Source organism: Hypanus sabinus, chromosome 4, assembly GCF_030144855.1.
Source record: "Hypanus sabinus isolate sHypSab1 chromosome 4, sHypSab1.hap1, whole genome shotgun sequence".
In the NCBI taxonomy this organism is placed as follows: domain Eukaryota; kingdom Metazoa; phylum Chordata; class Chondrichthyes; order Myliobatiformes; family Dasyatidae; genus Hypanus; species Hypanus sabinus.
Window position 1 is genome coordinate 97,093,216 of NC_082709.1, and position 25,453 is coordinate 97,118,668.

General features: G+C 42.1%; 1 protein-coding gene across 2 annotated transcripts in view; it reads right to left on the reverse strand.

Moving 5' to 3' along the window:
* The window catches only part of ace2 (angiotensin I converting enzyme 2), a 209,307-nt gene that overhangs the window by 155,116 nt on the left and 28,738 nt on the right, over positions 1 to 25,453 (reverse strand). For both annotated transcript variants that reach the window (XM_059967697.1, XM_059967698.1), the window contains exons 2-5: positions 13,102 to 13,260; positions 8,561 to 8,654; positions 6,954 to 7,097; positions 6,758 to 6,870 (exon numbers count right to left, since the gene is read on the reverse strand). In XM_059967697.1, the coding sequence (XP_059823680.1) occupies positions 6,758 to 6,870; positions 6,954 to 7,097; positions 8,561 to 8,654; positions 13,102 to 13,260 (510 nt within the window). The remainder of the gene's footprint in view (positions 1 to 6,757; positions 6,871 to 6,953; positions 7,098 to 8,560; positions 8,655 to 13,101; positions 13,261 to 25,453) is intronic.

A 25,453-nucleotide genomic window follows, 5' to 3' on the forward strand; every position in this document is an offset into this window, starting at 1 on the left:
CAATAGACAATAGACCATAGGTGCAGAAGTAGACCATTCGGCCCCTCGAGTCTGCACCGCCATTCTGAGATCATGGCTGATCATTCACTATCAATACCCAGTCCCTGCCTTGTCCCCATATCCCTTGATTCCCCTATCCATCAGGTATCTATCTAGCTCCTTCTTGAAAGCATCCAGAGAATTGGCCTCCAGCATCTTCCGAGGCAGTGCATTCCACACCTCCACAACTCTCTGGGAGAAGAAGTTTTTCCTCAACTCTGTTTTAAATAACTGACCTCTTATTCTCAATCCATGCCCTCTGGTGCTGGACTCTCCCAACATCTGGAACATATTTCCTGCCTCAATCCTATCACATCCTTTAATTATCTTAAACGTTTCAATCAGATCCCCTCTCAATCTCCTCAGTTCCAGTGTGTACAAGCCCAATCTCTCCAATCTCTCTGCGTAAGACAGCCCTGCCATCCCAGGAATCAACCTAGTGAATCTACGCTGCACTTCCTCAATTGTCAGAATGTCCTTCCTTAAACCTGGAGACCAAAACTGTACACAATATTCCAGGTGTGGTCTCACCAGGACCCTGTACAAATGCAAAAGGACATCTTTGCTCTTGTACTCAATTCCCCTAGTAATAAAGGCCAACATTCCATTTGCCCTCTTCACTGCCTGTTGCACTTGCTCAATCACCTTCATTGACTGATGAACTAGGACTCCTAGGTCTCTTTGCATTTCTCCCTTACCTAACTCTATACAGTTCAGACAATACTCTGCCCTCTTGTTCCTGCTTCCAAAGTGGATAACTTCACATTTATTCACATTGAATGACATCTGCCAAGTATCTGCCCACTCACCCAGCCTATCCAAGTCTCCCTGTATTCTCCTAACATCCTCTTCGCATGTCACACTGCCACCCAGTTTAGTATCGTCAGCAAACTTGCTGATATAGTTTTCAATGCCCTCATTTAAATTGTTGACATAAATTGTAAAGAGCTGTGGTCCCAATACAGAGTCCTGTGGTACCCCACTAGTCACCTCCAGCCAGTCTGAGAAACACCCATTCACTGCTACCCTTTGCTTTCTATCTGCCAACCAGTTTTCTATCCATGTTGAAACCCTGCCCCCAATGCCATGAGCTCTGATTTTACTCACCAATCTCCTATGTGGCACCTTATCGAATGCCTTCTGAAAATCTAGGTACACAACATCCACTGGCTTACCCTCGTCTAACATCCTTGTTACACCCTCAAAAAACTCCAACAGATTAGTTAAGCATGATTTGCCCTTGGTTAATCCATGCTGGCTTGGCCTAATCCTATTACTGCCATCAAGATATGCCACTATTTCGTCCTTAATAATGGACTCAAGCATCTTCCCCACGACTGACGTTAGGCTAACAGGGCGATAGTTCTCCGTTTTCTCCTTCCCTCCCTTCTTGAAAAGTGGGATAACATTAGCCACTCTCCAATCTTCAGGATCTGATCCTGAATCTAAGGAACCTTGGAAAATGATTACCAATGCATCCGCAATTTCCTGAGCCACCTCTTTTAGAACCCTCGGATGCAGGCCATCTGGACCCGGGGATTTATTAGCTTTCAGTCCTATCAGTCTACTCATCACAGTTTCTTTCCTAATGTCAATCTGTTTCAACTCAATTTCAATAGAAGGTAAAGATAACAAGTATAAGGAACCTTGTGCTTCAAGAGATATTGAGACCCTGGTAAGGAAAAAAGGTGTATAGCAGGTGTAGGCAGGTAGGAACAAATGAGGTACTTACAGAGTGTAAGAAATGCAAGAGAACAATTAATAAAGAAATCAGGAGGCTAAAAGAAAACATGAAATTGCCCCAGCAAACAAGACAAAGGAGAATCCTAAGTTATCTACTAATATGTTAAGAGCAAAAATACTGCAATGGACAAAATTGGGCCTCTGGAAGATCAGAATGGTAATCCATGCACTGAGCCATAAGAGATGGGGGATATCTTAAATGGATATTTTGCATCTATATTTACTCGGACGACAGACAGTCAAGCAAAGCAGAGGCAAGGTAATGGACCCTATACAGATGACAAAGGAAGAGGTGTTTACTGTTTTGAGGCAAATTAGAATAGATAAATCCTCAGGGCCTGACAAGGTGTTCTTTCAGACCTTGTGGGAGGCAAGTGCAGAAATTTCAGGGGCCCTAGCCGAGATATTTAAAACATTCTTAGTGACAGGTGAGGTACTGGAGGATTGGAGGGGAGCTAATGTTGTTCCACTGTTTAAAAAAGGCTCTAAAACTAAATGAGGAAATTATAGACCAGTGAGCATGACATTAGTAGTGGAAATGTTATTGGAAGATTTTCAGTGAACGAATATGTGAGTATTTGGATTGACAGAAGCTGATCAGGAATAGTCAGCATGGCTTCGTGCATGGTAGGTTGCATCTAACCAATCTTATAACTTTTTTGAGGAAGTTACCAGTACGTTATACCATAAAACCATAAGATATAGGAACAAAATTAGGCCATAAGGCCCATCATGTCTGCTACACCATTTCATCGTGGCTGATCCAATTTTCCTCTCAGCCCCAATCTCCTGCCTTCTCCCCATATCCCTTCATGCCCTGACCAATCAAGACTCTATTAACCACTACCTCACATATCCATTAAGACGTAGCCTCCACAGCTGCCTGTGGCAAATAATTCCACAGATTCACCACTCTCTGGCTAAATAAATTCCTCCTCTGCTCCATTCTAAAAGGATGCCCCTCTATTCTGAGGCTGTGTTCTCTGGTCAGACTCTTCCACCATGTGAAATATTCTCTCTGCATCCACTTTATCAAGGAGTTTCACTGTTCGACAGGTTTCAATAAGGTCAACAGCTCATTCTTCTGAATTCCAGTGAATACAGGTCCAGAGCCATCAAATGCTCTTCATATGACAAGCCATTCAATCCAGAAATAAATTCTGTGAACCTCCTTTGAACCCTCTCCAGTTTCAGCACATCCTTTCTAAGATAAGGGGTGCAAAACTGCTCACAATACTCTAAGTGAGGCCTCACCAGAGCTGGATAAAACCTTAACATTACATACTTGCTTTTATACTCTAGCCCTCTTGAAATGAATGCTAACATTGCATTTGCCTTCCTCACCACAGACTCAACCTGAAAACTAACCTTTAAGGAATCCTGCACAAAGACTCCCAAGTCCTTTTGCTCCTCAGATTTTTGTATTTTCACACCATTTAGGAAATAGTCAACCCTTTCATTTCTTCTACCAAAGTGCATGACCATAGACTTCCAGACACTGCCATTCCATCTGCCAATTCTTTACCCATTCTCGTCATCTCTCTGTCCTTGTGTAGCCTCTCTACTTCCTCAAAACTATCTGCCCCTCCACCTATCATCATATTGTCTACAAACCTTGCAACAAAGCCATCAATTCCATCATCTAAATCATTGACATAATGTGAAAAGAATCAGTCCCAACACAGATCCTTGTGGAACATCATTAGTCACTGGCAGCCAGCCAGAAAAGGCTCCCATTATTCCCATTCTTCACCTCCTACCATCAGTCATTGCTTTATCCATGCTAGAATCTTTCCTGTAATACCATGGGTTTGTAGCTTGTTAAGCAGCCTCATGTGTGGCACCTTGTCAACCAATTCCCCTTTGTCGATCCTGTTCGTTATTTCTTCACAGAATTTCAACAGATTTGTTAGGCAAGATTTTCCCTTGAGGAAACGATGCTGACTCCGAGTACCCTGAGACCTCATCCTTAATAATTGGCTCCAGCATTTTCCCAACCACTAAGGTCAGACTAACTGGCCTGTACTGTCCTTTCTTCTGCCTCTCTTCTTTCTTGAAGAGTGGCGTGACATTTGCAATTTTCCAGTCTTCCAGAACCACTCCTGAATCTAGCGATTCTTGAAAGATCATTACTAATCCATCCTCAGTTATGCTTCTCTCTAGTTATGGTAAATTCACACATTTCATGCCCCTGACATCTGGAACTTCCACCATACTGCAAGTAAAGAGTGATGCAAAATATTTAACCAGTTCATCCACTATTTTCTTGTCCCTCCTTTTTACCTCTCCAGCATTGTTTCCCAGAGGTCTGAGATCCACTCTCACCTCTCTTTTACGGTGTAGTGTTCTATGTTCTGTCAGTAGATTCAGTATATGTCCCTCTCTGCATCCTTCTAACAATCACATTCCTAGACTTGTGTATCATCAATAACTTACAATGTATTATAAGTGATCCCTTTGAATAAATCTTTGATACAGATTGCAAATACCTGGAACTGACACCATGGTATGCATAGACTCCTGGCCAGAAAATGATCTTGGATATTTGCCTGCTTGTGTTCTGTTAAACAATTCTCAAACCTGTAATGTTACTCAAGGATTTCCACATGTGGAGCCTAACCAGGGACTTTTGAAAGTCCAATTCCACATTAACTGGTTCATCACTATCTACTTTGCTGATTACGATTCCAAAGAACAAGCAAAAGTGTAGTATGTTTTCCCTTTCATAAACCAATGCATTCGCTGCACAATCGTATTGTTATTTTCTGAGTGCCCTATTACCACTATCCCACTCATAAGTTCCAGCCATCTCTCTACTCCTGATGTCAAGTTGTTCATGGCCCACTGTTTACTTTCTCCTGTTTCAATGTACCATTTAGCAGATACCATTGAAGAAATTCTACTTGGAATCAAACAGCAGTAGAGGAATTTCTGCCTAAGCTGGATGCTGTTCTGGAAGGACTCTGTGGAGTAAAGACCATGAAAGAAGATATATTGGTCTTTGGAGATAGATAGAAATTTCAGAACCCTGCAGAGATACTGGGAAACACAGAAATCAAAGTTCACGATGGTCTTACTTCCTGGGTTTGCAGAGCTGGACTTAGCTACCCATAAAGAAAAACACTGAGTTCAATGCATATCACAGGCTATGACATAACGTGGTGCTGGGAAAAGATGCTATCCTCAACCAGGAGGCCTTCATATCTTACTTTTAATGTCAGTAGTTATTAGTGGCCAATATTATACTTCTCCTGGAATTAAGGAAAGGTATGGTACTCTGTTATTATGGGCCCTTTTTAAAATATCAGACTCAGATGCCCAGTTCTCTGGGTTTTGTGCAATGGAACTGATAAATAGAAGAATTAAATTTTCTTTAAAATGCATCAGGATATCACACACAGGCAAAATATAACTTGTGCAGCAGAGGTTTACAATCCTGGATCGACCATTCACTGACAATGTTCTTTGGGTGAGTGGAAGCACCCTTGTCATTGCCTTCATCACAGAAACTTATATAAGTGTATAAAAGGAGATTTTGATTATATATAGTAACACCCAAAACGCTGAAGAAACTCAGCAGATCAAGCAGCATCTATGAGAGAAGTAGACTGTAGGCATCTCAGGTTGAGACCCTTCACCTGGAATTAGATGATTCAGGTGGTTAAGTGGTAACACAGCAACAACCTCCTGCTGTGTCAATAAAACTAAAGGGCTGGTTGTAGACTTCACCAAGGGAAGGATGGTGAATATGTACCAGTCTAAAATGAGGGATTGGCAGTGGAGGAAATCAGCAGCTTTAAATTCCCGGGTGTCGGAGTTATTGGATGATGTATCCTGGGCCCAGCACAGATGTACCGTAATCACAAGGAAGGGTGCTTCAGTGTGCTTATTTTCTTTGGAGGCTATAGATCTACCAATGTACTTAGATCTACAGTTTTCTGGAGATTTACTATTGAAAGTATCCTGACTGGTTGCATCATAGTCTAGTGTAACAGTTCAAATGCACAGGAATGTAAGAAGCTACAGAGAGTAGTGAACTCCACCTAATTCATCATGGGCACACCATTGGTAGTATCTACAGGGGGCACTGCATCCATCATCAGTGATTCCCCACCCCTACCACCCAGTCTGGGCCATGCCATCTTCTCTCAGCTACCATTGGATAAATGGTACAGATGCCAAAAGTCCCACAGCACCAGGCTTGAAAACAGCTGCTTCCCTTCAACTATTGTTCTTGAACCAACTGTCGCAACCCTAATCTCTACAAGACTATGGCTATTTTGTTCACCTTCCACTAAACTGGACTGTTTTCTTTGTTGTATTTGTGTTTTTTCTTGCTGACCTTTTTCTATGATGTTCTGTGTCTGTGATGCTGCTGCAAGGAAGTTTTTTATTGCACCTGTGCATAGATGCACTTATGGAAATAAACTCAGTTTACATTTTATATATATCGACTTGGGTTATCAACAGTGATGCATCTTTCATAAAGCTAATGGAATAATTTTTATGAGAAACAGTAGCAATAATTTTAGTTTTTCAATTAGGAGTACTAGAACTAGAGGTTATAGTTTAAGGGTGAAAGATGAAACACTTGGGGAAACCCTTCTCTCAATTTACTCTGTTTACACTTCCTGCTGTCTCAAGAAAACAGTCACCGTAATCAAAGACTCTTCCCACCAGGTCATTCTCTTTTCATTCATGCTCCCACTGGGCAGAAGATACTAAAGCTACCCCAAAGTATTTGTGTATGGAATGACCTTTTCATTGTATCTTGCTGGACGTAACAATTATGAACCACCTACCAATTACCCCAGGATGCAATCTCCTGCTGCTTCTCCCATGTGTTCAGCTAATTGTTTCAGGAAATGCCCTGAGAGTTTAGTGGCTGGACAGACACAAGCAACAAACATAATAAACAATCCCAATGCACCATGTATAGACAGAACACAAGATCAGTAATGGAAATAAGCTGAACCTCTTTGAGCAGCCGTTCCACGTCTGTCACCAGTTCGTTAGAGTTGTATGCAAACTTTCCCATGCCAGTGGTTTCATAGTTATGCCTCCAGTAGTCACCATAGTCTTCATATCCTGCACAGAGTAACCAGTTAGATCATTGGACACATTCTTACATGATTGTTCATCATCTCACATGTCGTTGTTTGCTTGCTTACCATTCATCTTGGCAGCCTTGTTCTTCAGAACGACGTATTGCTCATAGAGTGGTCTGAGTTTCTTCCCCACATTAACTCGCCAGCCTTCCCAGGCCCACAGCCTCTCATTATAGTTTCTGCTTTGGGCCATTAGATTGGTCAACTCTGAACAGAAGCAAGAGTATTAGGAAGTGTCCAACAGGCTCATGAAGGAGCCTTCACAATACAACCAAAGGCATTATTTTGTCCCTGAGAAGGCCCCCTTTGGCTGCCTTGACTCTGACAGACCTGTGCACCTATACTGCTGAATTATCGGTCCGTAATGTGGAGGATCCCAGAAGATTTTGGCGCTTTGAACTGAGCACAATGGCTGTCTGCTTCCAACTGGATCACGAACTATCCTTTTGAATCAGAAGGATGTGATTTCAATGCCTCACTAAGCACTTTATTCAGTCAGACCAAAGCTGGTGGCAGGAGGATTAGGGGCAATAGTGAACAGTGGTGGGAGGAATGTTTAAATCTGAATCATACAACTATGACACCATGTTACCAGTATGCGTTTAAGGTTGAAATTGTGAATGCAAAAGCCCTTGTTGACAATTGTTCATGCTTTAAATGTTTTTATTCCAACTTTTAACTTCATTCATCTGGTCCTGTGTTCTAGTTATAATCTATCAGATAATCAAGCCCAATGTGAATTTTTAAAGAAAATACAAACCAGTTTATCAAGTCATTATATCATGTTATATTGTTAATAAACTCTTAAGAGAGCGAGATAGGAGGGGAAGAGAGAGGGAGAGAGAGAGAAGGAAGGAGAAGGAGGGACAGAGAGAAAGAACACAGAACAGTAAAAGCCCTTCAGCCCACAATGTTGTGCCAATCCTTTAACATACTCCAAGATCAACCCAACCTTCCCCGCCCACATAGCTCACCACTTCTCTTTCGTCCATGTGCCTTTGAGAGGTTGCTCATGGCTAGCATCAACTCCTGCCTAAGCAAGGATCTGTACCCACTGCGATTTGCCTATCACCACAATAGGTCTACAACAAATACAATCTCATTGGCTCTTCATCGGCTTTAGATCACCTGGACAACACTAATACTTAGTGTTTATTGACTACAGCTCAGCATTTAACACCATCATTCCTACATTGTTACATTGCAATACATATTAATAAAAAAACTGTAACCATGTGAGTGTTGAGTGTGACTGTAGTGTGGGAGTGTTCAGTGTGTAAGTGTGAGTGTGGGAGTGTTAAGTGTGGGAATGGTGAGTGTGGGAGTGTTGAGTGTGAGTGTGTGAGTATGAGTGTGCGTGTTGAGTGATTGTGAGTGTTCAGTGTCTGAGAATTGAGTGTGTGAGTGTGATAGTGTTGAGTGTGTGAGTGTGAGTATGAGTGTGTTGAGTGTGTTGACTGTGTTGTGTGTGCGTGAGCGTGTGAGTGTGTGTTGAGTGCATTGTGTGTGTTGAGTTTGTTGAGTGTGTGTGTGTTGGGTGTGTGAGTGTTCAGTGTGTGATTGTGAGTGTGAGTGTTGAGTTTATGAGTGTGAATGTGTGTGTGTGTGCACTGTACATCTATGGGAAGGGCTATATTAGAAGAAGTTAAGACATGAGTGGCTTTCATTACCTGGATCTAGTTCCAAGCAGTTGGAATGCTGATCTGGATAGCAGACGGTTCCAGTGCTGTAGATTGTGCTCATATTATTCAGAATATTATTCAGCTGTAATAAGAAATATTAATAAGGTGCTTTGCTTTGAACATCTGCATTTTACTGTCTCAATACAGCCATGACACTGAGACAATGTGATGCACCATCAATAACTCACACTGAGACGTAAGGCGAGATATCGGCTTTTATTGACTGGAAGAAGGAACCAGGAGTGAGTGTCCATCATACTATGACCTGGAGACTGAGGCCGAGCGTCAGGCCTCAGATCGCCTTTATACAGGGGCCTGTGGGAGGAGCCACAGGAGCAGTCAGCAGGGGGCGTGTCCAGACAGGCACATAGTTCACCACACAATGAACATCTATTCTGATTATTCAGGAGCTGTGGACATCAGTAAAGCAAGTTATAAGGCTGGGAATTGTAAGTTCCAGAAAAAAAAACATGTCAGAAACAAACACTGAGTGCAAGGAAGGCAGTCAGCCATTTGTCTGGGAGTAACAGAGAGAAGTCTACACATCTTCCAAAACAATTTTAATAAGTCATGTGATCAAAGCGCTGTGATGCAATGAGTTGCTTGCTACTAGAGTAGAGTGAACACCCACGTTTGCACTCTCATGATTGTTACTGTCAATAACACTAGCAAGCTGTTTGTTTGCTGCAAATCTCCATGCTGGGAAACATTAGAGATGAAACCTGCTACTCCAGGAAAACCTCGGCTTCTCCCAGTCCCAAAACACCCCTTCCCACCTAGCCTTTCAAATCCTACAGTCACAGAACACTCAGAACACTCAAGTCACAAGGTTCAACCACCTGCCAACGTCAAGAGTTGTTCCCTGTCCTGTTTCCCTCCTGTTAACTTAGCTACTGCTGGACAATGGCATCAAAATCAACAGCACACACACTCCTCCACTCTTCCACGTTCTCATCAGCACCTCCCACTCCTAGTGGAAGATGTGAGGGGCTAATTCAGTGCTGGCAAACAATGATAACCACTGAAAGGTGAATGGGAAGAAACATTTCAGTACAAAAAAATCCCTGAAGTATTATGTTGAAAATTTTTGTCATAGAATTAAACTGTACAGAATCAGGCTCTGAAGCTCATTGATCCAACAGACCATTAAATACCTATTTGTGTAATTTGTAATCTTCCCCATTCCTAACAATATTCCAGATTCCATCACACACTTGGAACAATTTACTGGCCAGTCAGGATGTTCGAGAAAATGGGAGCATCCAGAAGAAACCTGCAAGGTCACATGGGCAGCATGCAAACTCCACACAGACAGCAAGGGGGTGTTAGGCTTGGACCCGTGTCACTGGAGTTGTGAAGCAGCAGCTCCTACGATCTCTACTGTTATCATAGTCTTAAACAGACTTCTTGTATGGTCACAATGAACTCTTAATCTCACCATTGACCTTACTCTTTATTACCTGTGCTGCACTACCTCTGTAACTGTGACACTTCATTCTGCATTTTATTTGGAATGATCTGTCTGGGTGGCGTACAAAGCCTTACCATGTATCTTGGTACATGTGATAAATAATAAATAGATTATCAATTATTAGTTGCGCCACTGTGCCATCCTTGTAATGCATTTATAAAGGCTACTAAATTCATAATTCATAGGTTTCTAATGTAATAATAGTTCAGAATCAGAATCAGAATCAAGTTTAATATCATTGACAAATATCGTGAAACTTGTTGTTTCACAGCAGCTATACAAAAATACATAATACATATTATAATACATAATACAAACTATAAATTACAATAAGAAAAACATATTTTTTCTTTCTTTTTCCAATATCTTTATTAGTTTCTACATAGAAGAATACAGTGTACAAGAAAGTGTCAAAAAATTTTTTTAAAAACTACCAATTACATTACATCTGTTCTTAATAACAATCTCATTACCCTGTATTCATATAAGTTAATCAATAGTTATATTGAATGATACAATCCCCAAAAAGCCTGGCAATTGCTCCAATTAGTTTCATGGTTGTTTATATTCCAACCTAGACTAAACAATATCCAAACAAGAAATTAAATTCTCGTATATCAAAAATACAGTATTAAAATAATACAAAAGGAAATTAGTTACAAAGGTAAAAGATACCATTATTCATACAGAAAGATTTTAAACATTTAATCTTATATCTTCATGAAAAAACAGGCTAAGGAGTTAGCTTTCAAATTTTAAAAAAATCTTTATGCTTCAGCATTTAAACAAAACCATTCGAAGGGTCCAACTTTAATAAGATTCTCAGTCAAACTGGGTAGCCAAGGGATGGGTTAAAACCCTTATTAAAGAAATTCCAACAAAGCTTGTTTAAACTTAGCACATTCCTGCATAACCTCAAACAAATAGTCTTCAAGAATCTTAATGTTTCACCCGATAACAAATCATGCCCCTTCGATGGGATTTGCGAATTAAAAGTTTCTCATTTAATTTTGCGTCTTCATGCTAACAAACTAAACAGCTAGCCTTCAGATTTTAAAAGCCTTTCTGCTTCAGCATTCGAATGAAACCATTTGAAAGTGCCATTTTTAACTGTGATTCTGAGACGAGCTGGAAAGCGAAAGGATTGTTTAAAACCTTGTTTAAAAATTCGGACATAACTTCTTTGAATGTAGCACATTCCTGCATGACCTCAGGCGGGTAATCTTCAACAATTCTAATCTTGCCGCCATGATAATCAATCATGCCTCTTCAACGAGATTCGCGTATCAACAGTTCCTTTGTTTTAAATTCATGAAAACAAATTATTACAGATCTTGGTCTATCTCTGTTAGGAGGTCTAAACATGGGGGATCTGTGAGCTCAATCAATTATAGGCAGACACCAAAATTTCCGGAAATAATCCTTGCAGTTAGTTTGCAAAGAGTTCCTTCAATTAATTCTTCGAGACACAGAACCCATAGGTTGTTCCTTCTACTTCTATTTTCTCTGTTGATAATATGCTGTCTTAACTTTTTGTTGGACTTTGATTGCTTTCACAAAGCTTTTGCAGTTCATCCACTGCTGTTTCTAGAGATGACGACATTGCTTCATTTTTTTATACGTTTATTGTGTTCATTAAGAGTTTGCTGAATAGAATCCAATTTACCTTCTATTTGTTTAAATTCAGAGCTGAATTGTTGAAACTTCTCAGAGGCTTCTCATGTATGATTTTGCAGCAAATCCATAATAGAATCCAAAGAAACAGGGGGATCATCCTTTTTAGTACCTCTGCCACCCCTTGATGTAGCAATAATGAAAAAATATCACACTTAAAAAGGAAGTTTCAAGACAGGTTGAAATACTAAGATAATTAGAGTTGGAGCAATGGGAGATTGCTGCTACTCCATCAGCCACCACCAGGAAATTGATATTTTTAAAAAATAAATTAAATAAGTAGTGCAAAAGAGAGAGGGAAAAACTGAGGTAGTGCACATGAGTTCATTGTCCATCCAGATATCTGATGGTGGAGGGGAAGAAGCTATTCCTGAAATGTTGAGTGTGTGTCTTCAGACTCCTGAACCTTCTCCTTGCTGGTAACAATGAGAAGAGGATATGTCCTGGGTGGTGGGGGTCCTTAATGATGGATGCCGCCTTTTGAAGATGTCCTGGATGCTGGAAAAGCTAGTGTCCATGATGGAACTGTCTGAGTTTGCAACAGTCCAGTCAGTTGTTTGGCACAGGTTTTCAGAGCCTGACCAGGTACAGCATCAGGGGCCCGATGCCTTGCAAGTGTTCACCCTCTTGAGAGATGTTCTAATGTAGGCCTCTGAGTCAGAGATCACCAGGTCACCAGATGCTGCAGGGGTTCACACAGGTGTAATTTTATTCTCCCTTTCAAACCGAGCATAAAAGGCATTGAGCTCATCTGAGAGTGAAGCATCTCAGCCAGTCATAATGTTAGGTTTCAGCTTGTAGGAACTAGTGACTTGCAAACCCTGCCAGAGATGGCATGCATCTGATTCCATCTCTAACCTCAATCGGAATTGTTTTTTGCCCTTAAATTAGCCTCCCATTGTTCATACCTGAACTTCTTGCATAGTTCTGGATCACCGGTCTATCACTCTGTTGTTCTGGTTCATCCACAGCTTTTGTTTGGGCATCTCTGCTATATTCTTGAAGGCACACCCACACATCCACACAAGTCTTGATGAAGTCGTTGACAACTGTGGCACCGGCGTAACCTGCCCGCTTACAATTTCTTAAAGGGGAACTGCACTCACAACCTGAATCTGCTAATTGAGGTTCATCAATTTTGAGTACCGATAGATTTTTTAAAACCTCTTGAAACAATGTTGCTTTCTGAAGTCCCCATGACTATGACTGTGGATTTCAGCTGTAGTAGTACTATATTTGATGATTCCCATTAGATCTGCATGCAAAGAGTTGGCACTTAGCAACGCCATCTTACCATTAAATTCAAGGCAGCTGTTTCTGCATATCTGCTAACATTTTCAATAGAATACAGTGGGTAACTGCTCTAAAGAGGATGGTTACTTACGAGGTTATAATCATTTGTGGGTAAAATGCCAGATCCTTTGTCTCGAAGCATTTCCAGTTGTTGTTTGATTGTTTCATTCGTTATCCGGGTGAGGTCAATCTTGCTGGCATTATCAGAAGCTTGTTGGTAAAACTGAGACCACACAGCACCTGCCGCATTCTGCAAAAAAAAGGAAGTTGATTTCAATCAAAATCTTTGCCATACATTGTGTCTAGTTTCAGTTTTGCATTCACCTGACAGCAGGTCTGTCCTCTCCACAGGAACTACCTGAATTGTTGAGCAATTCCACTCGTTTCTGGTTTTGTTTCAGAATGCTATCTCCAAATATAGATTCTAGTTGTGCTTTTTGACAATTCATTCTCCCATACATTGTCTTGCTGACATTATTATTTTCACTGACCATTTGAATCCTTTAATCAATTTTAAAAGTTTCATTTAACTTTTTCAATTGATTTCAGTCCTTTGTATTCTGTTGGTATACACTTTCCTGCTGTAGTCATTCAGCAAGTAAACATGGGCCAAGTACTAATCCCAGTCCTTAGTGTGTAGCCCTCAAATCCAGGATGTGGGTGGCAGAGTAGAGTTGGTGCCTTGTAGCTCAGTAGCCTCCTTATTGTTGATATGTTCTCCCTGTGAATGTGTAGGTTTCATGGAAACAGGCCATTCAGCCTATCACATCTGTACCAATCCATTCACATGTAAGGGTTTTTCTTTTCATGTTAACTGCCAAGGCTAATAAAATGGCTTCTCTGTAATGTTAACTGCTGAGCTAATGAGTTCTCTGTAGCAGCATGTTTGGGTTATAACTAGAGATAATGGGACTTGGAATTCAGTTGTTAACCAAAGGGAGAGATATTATTCTTTCTTGTCTGTATAAAAGTTATTAGTTTTTGCAAGCTTTGGCAAGAAAGTGTGAGGGGAATGAATAGACAAAACGTAACGAGGAGTCGATGGGCTACCCAACACTCTGGGCTCTGGTGGGAGCTGGAGGTCAACGACGATCGAAGGAGGAATCAGTGAAGGGGAACTGTGAGCACAAGTTGTGCACGAGCTGATTAATAAAATTCTTGGCGTCTTTTATTTTATATTTTGTTTCTCTACTAACCCCATAATCAAATATAAAATCTGAATCGTTTAGCCGCATATTGTGTACTGCTTGTTATTCCGGGGTACTGGTTTGAAACAGGGGACACGGCACACAGCATCCACCCAAACGAGAGTTCTAAAGTTTGGCCAGGCAGGAGGTTATCACCCCCGAGATCATGCCACTAGGCAAAGCGAGTGTTACACACATTAATCCCATTTTCCAGTACTTGGTTTGTAAGCCTTCTCTGCCTGGGTGATACAATTGCTTGTCTGGATGATTCTTAACGGTCAGCAGTGACTCTGCTTCCACCCCTTCATCTGGTCGTGTATTCCAGGTCCTCTCCACTCTCAGTGGAAAAATACCCCTCAGATCCCTTCTTATCCATTATCCTCAATTTAGTTATATTCACCTCTGATAAAGGACAAGGTTTCTTGCAGTCTGCTCATCAGTATTCTACATATCTCTGTCTTGTCCTCTTTATTCACCTCCACTGCAGAGACATCTAGGCCTCAAAAATTCAGTCCGATAGGTCAAGCACAATCTGTCCTTGACAAAGCCTTGCTTATTATTGCTGATCAGTCCTTGCCTTTCCAAGTGATCATTAGTCCTGTCCCAAGAACCTTTCTCCAATAACCTCCTCCCTCGTCCTTATTAGAGAGAGAGAGAGAGAGAGAGAGAGGGAGCCTGTGGTATGTTGAATTCCGGATAAAACGCGAAGTCTTTGGGGTAACTACAAGTCTGTGTCTTTGCTATTGCTTTGCTCATGCTTGAGTGCGATGCTTGCTTTTTTTTGCCGGTGGGGAGAGGGGGATTGCAGCGCGCTGCCGCTTATGTACAGGAGGGGGAGCTGGGAAGGACTTTGAGGTTCCCACATTTAACTATAGAAGAACCATAGAACATTACAGCACAGAAACAGGCCTTTTGGCCCTTCTTGGCTGTGCCAAACCATTTTTCTGCATAGTCCCACTGACCTGCACCTGGACCATATCCCTCCATACACCTCTCATCCATGTACCTGTCCAAGTTTTTCTTAAATGTTAAAAGTGAGCCCGCATTCACCTTTTCATCTGGCAGCTCATTCCACACTCCCACCACTCTCTGTGTGAAGAAGCCCCCCAATGTTCCCTTTAAACTTTTCCCCCTTCACCCTTAACCCATGTCCTCTGGGTTTTTTTCTCCCCTCGCTTCAGTAGAAAAAGCCTGCTTGCATTCACTCTATCTATAACCATCATAATTTTATATACCTCTATCAAATCTCCCCTCATTCTTCTATGCTTCAGGGAATAAAGTCCTAACCTATTCAACTTTTCTCTGTAGCTCAGTTTCTCAAGTCCCAGCAACATCCTTGTAAACTTTCTCTGCACTCTTTCAACCATATTCATATCCTTCCTGTAATTCAGTGACCAAAACTGCACACAATACTCCAAATTTGGCCTCAACAATGCCTTATACAACCTCACCATAACATTCCAACTCTTATACTCAATACTTTGATTCATAAAGGCCAATGTACCAAAAGCTCTCTTCGGGAATTTTAGGGAATTTTGTATCTGTATTCCCAGATCCCTCTGTTCTACTGCACTCCTCAGCACACTATCATTTACCTGGTATGTTCTACCTTGGCTTTTCCTTCCAAAATGCAATACCTCACACTTGTCTGTATTAAACTCCATCTGCCATTTTTCAGCTCATTTTTTCCAGCTGGTCCAGATCCCTCTGCAAGCTTTGAAAACCTTCCTCATTGTCCACTACACCTCCAATCTTTGTATCATCAGCAAATTTGCTGATCCAATTTACCACATTATCAGCCAGTTCATTGATATAGATGACAAATAACAATGGACACAGCACTGATCCCTGTGACTGTTGTTCAATCTTTGGGGCAGTTCTCTGTTTTTTTGGATGTTTGCAAAGGAAAAGCATTTTAGGATGTATATTGTATACATTTCTCTGACATTAAATTGGACTTTTCCACTACTAGAGAGCCTTCTAATTTCTTTTCTGAACTTCATGAACTCCTGCAGTCTGGTATATACTGGCCACCAAAACATCAAGTTCCTTCTCCAACTGCTCTGGTTTTCTTCCACATCCCAACAATGTGTTGGCTAGTACATTAATTGACCACTATAAGTTGTCCCTTATGCAGTTGGGTAGCAATTCCATACGTAGAACATAGAACATTATAGTATCGATTCAAGATTCACAATTGTTAAATGTCATTTCCATTACACAAGTATAAACTAGAACAAAATTCATGTTACTCCAGATCTGATACAGCACAAAATCAGCATAATAAGGTATAGGACATAATAATAAAAACTTAAGACATTTTACATGCATAGATTGATCGCATGTCCATAAAATGATGCTCGGCACAGGGGTGTCTCCATATAAGGTGACTGACAGGAAATGATAAAGTAGTGGTGACTGAGGGTGTAGAGTGATGGGTTAGTGGGTGGAGGTGTTGATTAGCCTGATGGCTTGGGAAAAGAAACTGCTTTTGAGTCTGGTAGTGTGGATGCTATGTAGCCTCCTCCCTGATGCGGGTGGGACAAACAGTCCACGAGCAGGGTGGCTGGGATCCTTCATGATATTGCTGTCCTTTCTCGGGCGCCTTTCTGTATTTATCTCCTTGATGGCAGGCAGGCTGCTGTTGGTGATGCGTTGGGTAGTTTTTACTAGCTGCAGTAGAGCCTTCGTGCCTACCACAGTGCAGTTCCTACACCATTCAATGATGTGCAGGTCAAGTGTATAGATGTACATAGTCCAGCTCTCTTCACTCTCTTCAGAAAGTAGGGACATTGATGAACATTCTTGATTGAATAAGATGTGTTCTGGGACCAGATGTGTGAGGTGTACACTCCCAAGAATTTGAAAGTGCTCACAGTTTCCACGGTTGTGCTGCTGATATAAGGAGTGGTGTGAGTTCTCCTCAAGTCGATAACCATCTCCTTTGTCTGGTTGTCATTGAGGAAGAGGTTATTTGCCTGGCAGCAGGCCTCGAGCTCTCCCAGCTCCTCTCACTGGTGGTGGTGATGAGCCCCATTGAGAAACACAGAAAACCTACAGCACAATACAGGCCCTTCGGCCCACAATACTGTGCCCAACATGTCCCTACCTTAGAAATTACCTAGGGTAACCCATAGCCCTCTATTTTAAGGAAGCTCCATGTACCTATCCAAAAGTCTCTTAAAAGACCCTGTCGTATCCGCCTCCACCACTGTCGCCGGAAGCCCATTACACGCACTCACCACTCTCTACATAAAAAATTTACCCCTGACATCTCCTCTGTACCTACTTCCAAGCACCTTAAACCTGTGTCCTCTCATGCTAGTCATAACACGACCATTGTTAGCAAACTTGACAATTGAGATTACTCAGATATTTGGCCGTGCAGTCGTGTGTGAGAAGAATGTACAGTGGTGGATTCAGCACAAATCCCTGGACTCATTCATGTTGAAGATGATGGGGAGGTGGAGCAGTTGTGTATCCTGACTATCTGAGTTCTGTTGGTTGTAAAGAGCAAAATCCAGTTGCACAGTGGGTGACTGAGGAGTAGGAGTTTGTTCACTGAGGTCAGTGGGACAATAGTGTTGAATGCCGAACTGAAATCCAGAAACAGCATGTTGACGTATGTCCTTGTTTTTTACGTATGTCTGAGCCAGGTGCTGAGATGCTCTGCCATCTGACATAGAGTGGTTCTGTCAGTAAGCATATTAGTGAGTGTCCGGTTTGGCAGGAATGGAATTTGTGATATGTGCCATTACCAGCCATTCAAAGCACTTCACGATGTCACTGGACAGTCATCATTTACTTAAGAAGGTGTAGAGTTCTTTGGTACTGGTTAACTTGAAGCATTTGGGGACAGCAGCCTGGACAAGTGAGGTGTCAAAGACATCAGTGAGCTGGTGTGCACACTGCCTGTGTACTCAGCCCAACTACCTTACAGGGATTGACTCTCTACAGAGTCTTTCTTGTGTCTACAGGCAGTGGCTGCACACCTGGAAAGGGAGAAAGTGACCGTACTTAGTGATGCATGCTTTGAAGTGTGAATAACAGTTGTTCAGAGCAGCAGAGAGGGAGACGGCACTGGTACAATTGACGCTGTTTTTTTTTGCATAGTTAGTAATGCCCCGATGCCCAGAAACATATGGCAGAGATTGGTAACCTGAACTTTTTGTGTGTTGGCAGTCTTTGTCCTCTTGATGCCTATGGTGACATTTCTCCTGGCTGGTCGGAGAAGAGGCCACGATTCGGGTAGGTACTCAGGGAAGGAAAGCAGCAAGGAGATTAGTGATGCTTGATGGTTGGCGTTAACATGGAAGGCTGAAGGTCCATAAGGAGCTGATTAGGCCATTCAGCCCATCAAGTCTGCTCCACCACTCCATCACAGCTGATCCCGGATCCCACTCAACCCCATATAACTGCCTTTTTTTTTGCCTTCTTGCCATATCCTTTGAATGCATCTTGCATCTGTGCAGTTTCACTCAATAATTCCTTCAGTATTTTGGGAGGATCTGTCCCCACCATCTTCCAGGCAATTTCTGTCTGAAAAACTCTTTTGCAAGTCCCCTATAAATCTGTTGCCCCTTACCCTAAATCTATGCAGTCTTATTTCAGATACCTCTACTAATGGGGTAAGCTTTTTGCTATTCAGACTATCTGTGGCTATCAGGACCCCCTTGGCCTCCACAGTTCTAAGGAAAACAAACTAATCAACTGCAACACCAGCTGCAACTGCAACTGGCAAATGGATGTGGCAGATCCGAGGTGAGGTGAGGCAGCGAGGAATACCCGAGGTTCGATCAATTTAAGTGGCAGGCTGAATCAGAAAGGTCAGGTCCAGGCTGTATCAAGGCAGCAGGATCCAGGCCCCAGAGAGTATCAAAGTGACTGAACCTGTTGTTTGGACAACAATTTAAGCAATGGGCTGAATCAGAAAGATTAGGTACAGGCTGAATCGAGGTGGCAGGGTCCAGGTTCAAGAGAGTACTGAAATGACTGCACCCAATGTTTGGATGATGACTCAGGTGCTAAGCCAGGGTGAAAAGATCAGGGTATCAGGCCCCAATGCAAGGGACAAGCCGGTTCAGCTCACTGCTCTACTCTGCGCTGAACAAGAGGTCCATAGACAGGACTGCCTTTGTGGGCTTCAGTTCAGAATGCAATTTGCTTCCATTTATCGTTTGCATGATTTGTTTCTGTTTTTCCCTGACATTGGGTGTTTGATGTCTTTTTTAATGTTTTTCTTTTGGGTCTCTTTGTTTCATGGCTGCCTGTTATGAAATGAATCTCAAGGTTCATACTTCGATAATAAATGTACTTTGAACTTCAGCACCATCTTTTCCACATCCTCTCAAAGGGATCACATTTTTCTTATATCACATAGAGAACTCTAGTTGATGTTTTATAAAGTCGTACCATAACCTTGCATCTTTTGTGTTTATGCCCTGGCTAAAGATGGCACATAACTTGTATGACTTCTTCACCACTCTGTATACCTGCATTGCCATCTTCAGAGATCCTTGAACTTCATGCCTAATCACTCTGTCCCTCAGCACTCCCTTGGGTTCTACAGTTCATACTGTACAGTTTATCCCTATTAGTCCTCCCAAAATACATATAACTGTATAACAATTACAGCACAAAAACAAGCCATCTTGGCCCTTCTAGTCTGTGCCAAACGCTTACTCTCACCTAGTCCCAGTGACCCGCACTCAGCCCATAACCCTCCATTCCTTTCCTGTTCATATACCTATCCAATTTTACTTAAAATGACAATACTGAACCTGCTTCTACCACTTCTATTGGAAGCTCAATCTCTGAGTGAGCAACATCTCTCTGAGTAAAGAAATTCCCCCTCGTGTTACCCCTAAACTTTTGCCTCTTAACTCTCAACTCATGTCCTCTTGTTTGAATCTCCCCTACTCTCACTGGAAAAAGCCTATCAACGTCAACTCTATCTATCCCCATAATTTTAAATACCTCTATCAAGTCCCCCCTCAACCTTCTACACGCCAAAGAATAAAGACCTAATTTGTTCAAACTTTCTCTGTAACTTAGATACTGAAAACCAGGTAACATTCTAGTAAATCTTCTCTGTACTCTCTCTATTTTGTTAACATCATTCCTATAACTTGGTGACCAGAACTGTACACAATACTCCAAATTCAGCCTTACCAATGCCTTGTACAATTTCAACATTACATCCCAACTCATATACTCAATGCTCTGATTTATAAAGGCCAGCATACCAAAAGCTTTCTTCATCACCCTATCCACATGAGATTCCACCTTCAGGGAACTATGCACCATTATTCCTAGATCACTCTGTTCTACTGCATTCTTCAATGCCCTACCATTTACCATGTATGTCCTATTTGGATTATTCCTACCAAAATGTAGTACCTCACACTTATCAGCATTAAACTCTATCTGCCATCATTCAACCCACTCTTCTAACTGGCCTAAATCTTTCTGCAAGCTTTGAAAACCTACTTCATTATCCACAATACCACCTATCTTAGTACCATCTGCAAACCACACTTTTCAGGATGAACTGAGTGATGGGGCTGAGGGTGGGGCAGAGGCAGTGTGCAGTGAAACTGTCAGATGGGACAAAAAAAATGATCAGGCAGAATTTCAATCAGTGGGATAAGCTGCAGTGTAACAGAAGGACAAAATTGAAAAGGGTGACGAATACAACACTGAAGGTGTTATATTTGAATACACCTGGTTTATGGAATAAGGTAGGCGCAGTTATAGATTGCCAGGTATGACATTGTACACATCATTGAGTTGTGGCTGAAAGAAGATAATAGTTGTGAGCTTAACATTTGAGGATACACATTGTATCGAAAGGACAGCATTATTAAGTGTTAGGGTGAGCAGCCAGAGGCCATGGTCCATGTGAGTACCAATGACATGGGTAAGGCAAGTAACAGAGTTCTGTATCGGGAGTTCAGGGAGTTAGGTGTTAAGTTAAAGGGCAGAACTTCCAGGATTATGATCTCGAGATTGTTACCCAAGCCGCGTGCTAGTGAGGCCAGAACTAGGAAGATTATACAGTTCAACCCATGGCTAAGGAGTTGGTATAGGAGGGAGGGCATCAGATATTTGGATCATTGGGCTCTCTTCCAGGGAAGGTGGGACCTGCACAGAGGGGCAGTTTGCACCTGAACTGGAGGGGGACTAATATCCTAGTGGGAAGGTTTAATGCTGCACTGTGTGGTTTAAACTTAAGTTGCAGGAGAATGGGAACCAGAGTGACAGAACAGTTATAGACAATAGACAATAGACAATAGGTGCAGAAGTAGACCATTTGGCCCATCGAGCCTGCACCGCCATTTTGAGATCATGGCTGATCATCTACTATCAATACCCGGTTCCTGCCTTGTCCCCATATCCCTTGATTCCCCTATCCATAAGATACCTATCTAGCTCCTTCTTGAAAGCATCCAGAGAATTGGCCTCCACTACCTTCTGAGGCAGTGCATTCCAGACCCCCACAACTCTCTGGGAGAAGAAGTTTTTCCTTAACTCCGTCCTAAATGACCTACCCCTTATTCTCAAACCATGCCCTCTGGTACTGGACTCTCCCAGCATCTGGAACATATTTTCTGCCTCTATCTTGTCCAATCCCTTAATGATCTTATATGTTTCAATCAGATCCCCTCTCAATCTCCTTAATTCCAGCGTGTACAAGCCCAGTCTTTCTAACTTCTCTGCGTAAGACAGTCCAGACATCCCAGGAATAAACCTCGTGAATCTACGCTGCACTTTCTCTACAGCCAGGATGTCATTCCTTAACCCTGGAGACCAAAACTGTACACAATACTCCAGGTGTGGTCTCACCAGAGCTCTGTACAAATGCAAGAAGATTTCCTTGCTCTTGTACTCAATTCCCTTTGTAATAAAGGCCAACATTCCAGTAGCCTTCTTCACTGCCTGCTGCACTTGCTCATTCACCTTCGGTGACTGATGAACAAGGACTCCTAGATCTCTTTGTATTTCTCCCTTACCTAACTCTACACTGTTCAGATAATAATCTGCCTTCCTGTTCTTAATCCCAAAGTGGATAACCTCACACTTATTCACATTAACCGTCATCTGCCAAGTATCTGCCCACTCACCCAGCCTATCCAAGTCACCCTGAATTCTCCTAACATCCTCATCACATGTCACACTGCCACCCAGCTTAGTATCATCAGCAAACTTGCTGATGTTATTCTCAATGCCTTCATCTAAATCATTGATGTAAATTGTAAACCGCTGTGGTCCCAATACCAAACCCTATGGCACCCCACTAGTCACTACCTGCCATTCCGAGAAACACCCATTCACCGCTACCCTTTGCTTTCTATCTGCCAATCAGTTTTCTATCCATGTCAATGTCTTCCCCCCGATGCCCTGAGCATTGATTTTACCCACCAATCTTCTATGTGGGACCTTATCAAATGCCTTCTGAAAATCGAGGTACACTACATCCACTGGATCTCCCTTGTCTAACTTCCTGGTTACATCCTCGAAAAACTCCAACAGATTAGTCAAGCATGATTTACCCTTGGTAAATCCATGCTGGCTCGGCCCAATCCTATCACTGCTATCTAGATATGCCACTATTTCATCCTTAATAATGGACTCTAGCATCTTCCCCACCACCGATGTCAGGCTGACAAGCCGATAGCTTTCTGTTTTCTCCCTCCCTCTTTTCTTGAAAAGTGGGATAACATTAGCCATTCTCCAATCCTCAGGAACTGATCCTGAATCTAAGGAACATTGGAAAATGATTACCAATGCATTCGCAATTTCCAGGGCCACCTCCTTTAGTACCCTAGGATGCAGATCATCTGGACCTGGGGATTTGTCAGCTTTCAGTCCCATCAGTCTACTCATCACTGTTTCCTTCCTAATGTCAATCTGTTTCATTTCAGCTGTTACCCTATGTTCTTGGCCTATCCATACATCTGGGAGATTGCTTGTGTCTTCCTTAGTGAAAACAGATCTAAAGTACTCATTAAATTCTTCTGCCATTTCTTTGTTTCCCATAACAATTTCACCCAATTCATTCTTCAAGGGCCCAACATTGTTCTTAACTATCTTCTTTCTCTTCACATACCTGAAAAAGCTTTTGCTATCTTCCTTTATATTCCTGGCTAGCTTGCGTTCGTACCTCATTTTTTCTCCCCGTATTGCCTTTTTAGTTAAGTTCTGTTGTTCCTTAAAAACTTCCCAATCATCTGTCCTCCCACTCACCTTAGCTCTGTCATACTTTCTTTTTTTTTCAATCTCTGACTTCCTTTGTCAACCACTGTGGCCCCTTTCCCCCCTTTGAATCCTTCCTTCTCCGGGGGATGAACTGATTTTGCACCTTGTGCATTATTCCCGAGAATACCTGCCATTGCTGTTCCACTGTCTTTTCTGCTCCTGTTAGTGGAGAGGTTGTGGAGGCAGATATTGGTAAGACCTCACACTGCATATATTTCAAAGCAAGAAGTATCGTAGGAAAGGCGGATGTGCTCAGGGCATGAATCAATACCTGGGATTATGACATTGTAACCATTAGTGAGACTTGGTTGCTGGAGGGCCAGGACTGGCTGCTCAATATTGTTTTAGACATGACTGAGTGGGAGAGAGTAAAGGAGGAGGGGTAGCATTACTAGTCAGGGATGGTGTCACAGCAGTGCTCAGTCAGGACAGACTGGAGAACTGGTCTCGTGCGGCTTTATGTGTGGAACTGAGAAATAAGAGAAGTATGAGCACATTAATGGGGCTATATTACAGGCCACTGAACAGTCTGCAGGGTTTAGAGGAAAAAATTTGTAGAGAGATTGAAGACTGCTGCAAGAAACATAAGGTAGCTTTAGTAGGTGATTTTAACTTTCCAGATATTGACTGGAAAGTCCAATACTGTAAAAGGACTAGATGGGACAGAGTTTGTCAGATGTGTTCCAGAAAGTTTCCTTCATCAAAAGAAGAAGTCCCAACAAGAGGGTGATACTGGATCTGCTACTAGGGAATAAGACAGGGAAGGTAACAGAAGTTTGTGTAGGTGACAAAAGTTAATACTTTGCATCTGCATCTAGTGACCACAATGTCATTAGTTTCAAAGTAAATACGGAAAAAGATATTTCTGAGGTGGTTCATTTTGGTAGGTCAAATATGATAGCAGAATATAGTATTAATGGTAAGACTCTTGGCAGTGTGGAGAATCAGAGGGATCTTGGGGTCTGAGTCCATAGGACACTCAAAGCTGCTACGCAGGTTGGACTCTGTGGTTAAGAATGCATACTGTGCATTGGCCTTCATCAACCATGGGATTGAGTTCAAGAGCCAAGAGATAATGTTACAGCTATATAGAACCCTGGTCAGGCCCCACTTGGAGTACCGTGCTCAGTTCTGGTCACCTCACTACAGGAAGGATGTGGAAACCATAGAAAGGGTGCAGAGGAGATTTACAAGGATGTTGCCTGGATTGGGGAGCACGCCTTATGATAATAGGTTGAGTGAACTTGGCCTTTTCCCCTTGGAGTAATGGAGGATAAGAGGTGACCTGATAGAGGTGTACAAGATGATGAGAGGCATTGATCGTATGGATAGTCAGAGGCTTTTTCCTCTAACACAAGAGGGCACAGTTTTAAGGTGCTTGGAAGTAGGAACAGAGGAAATGTCAGAGGTAAGTATTTTATGCAGAGAGTGGTGAATGCGTGGAATGGGTTGTTGGCGACAGTGGTGGAGGCGTATTCGATAGGGTCTTTTAAGAGACTCCTGGATAGGTACATAGAGCTTAGAAAAATAGAGGTCTATGGGCATGAGGGCATGGCATGAGGTTGCCCTAGAAGACAAGGTGATACAAAGTACATTCATTATAAAGTATGTATGTAGTATTCAACCCTGAGACTCATTTTCCTCACAGACAACAAAACAAAGAAAACCATAGAACCCATTTGAAGAAAATCATCAACTCACCACACAAAAAAACAAATTGCACAATTGGCAACATCAACCCTCTCATGTGCAAATAAAAATGAATCGTGCATATGGCAACAAGGAAAAAGATGCAAAAACACAGAAAATGAAACACAAGATCAAAAAGTCCATACTCAGTTCAGCTCAATGTTAGTCCATTCACAAACCACACACCCAGAACTTCAATTCCTTCCTCTGACAACATAGAGGAAGAGACTGACCATTCAAATGCAGAGGCCTTCCCTCAGCAACAGCGAGCGAGAGGGGGAGAGAGATAGAGAGGGAGAGCATCACACA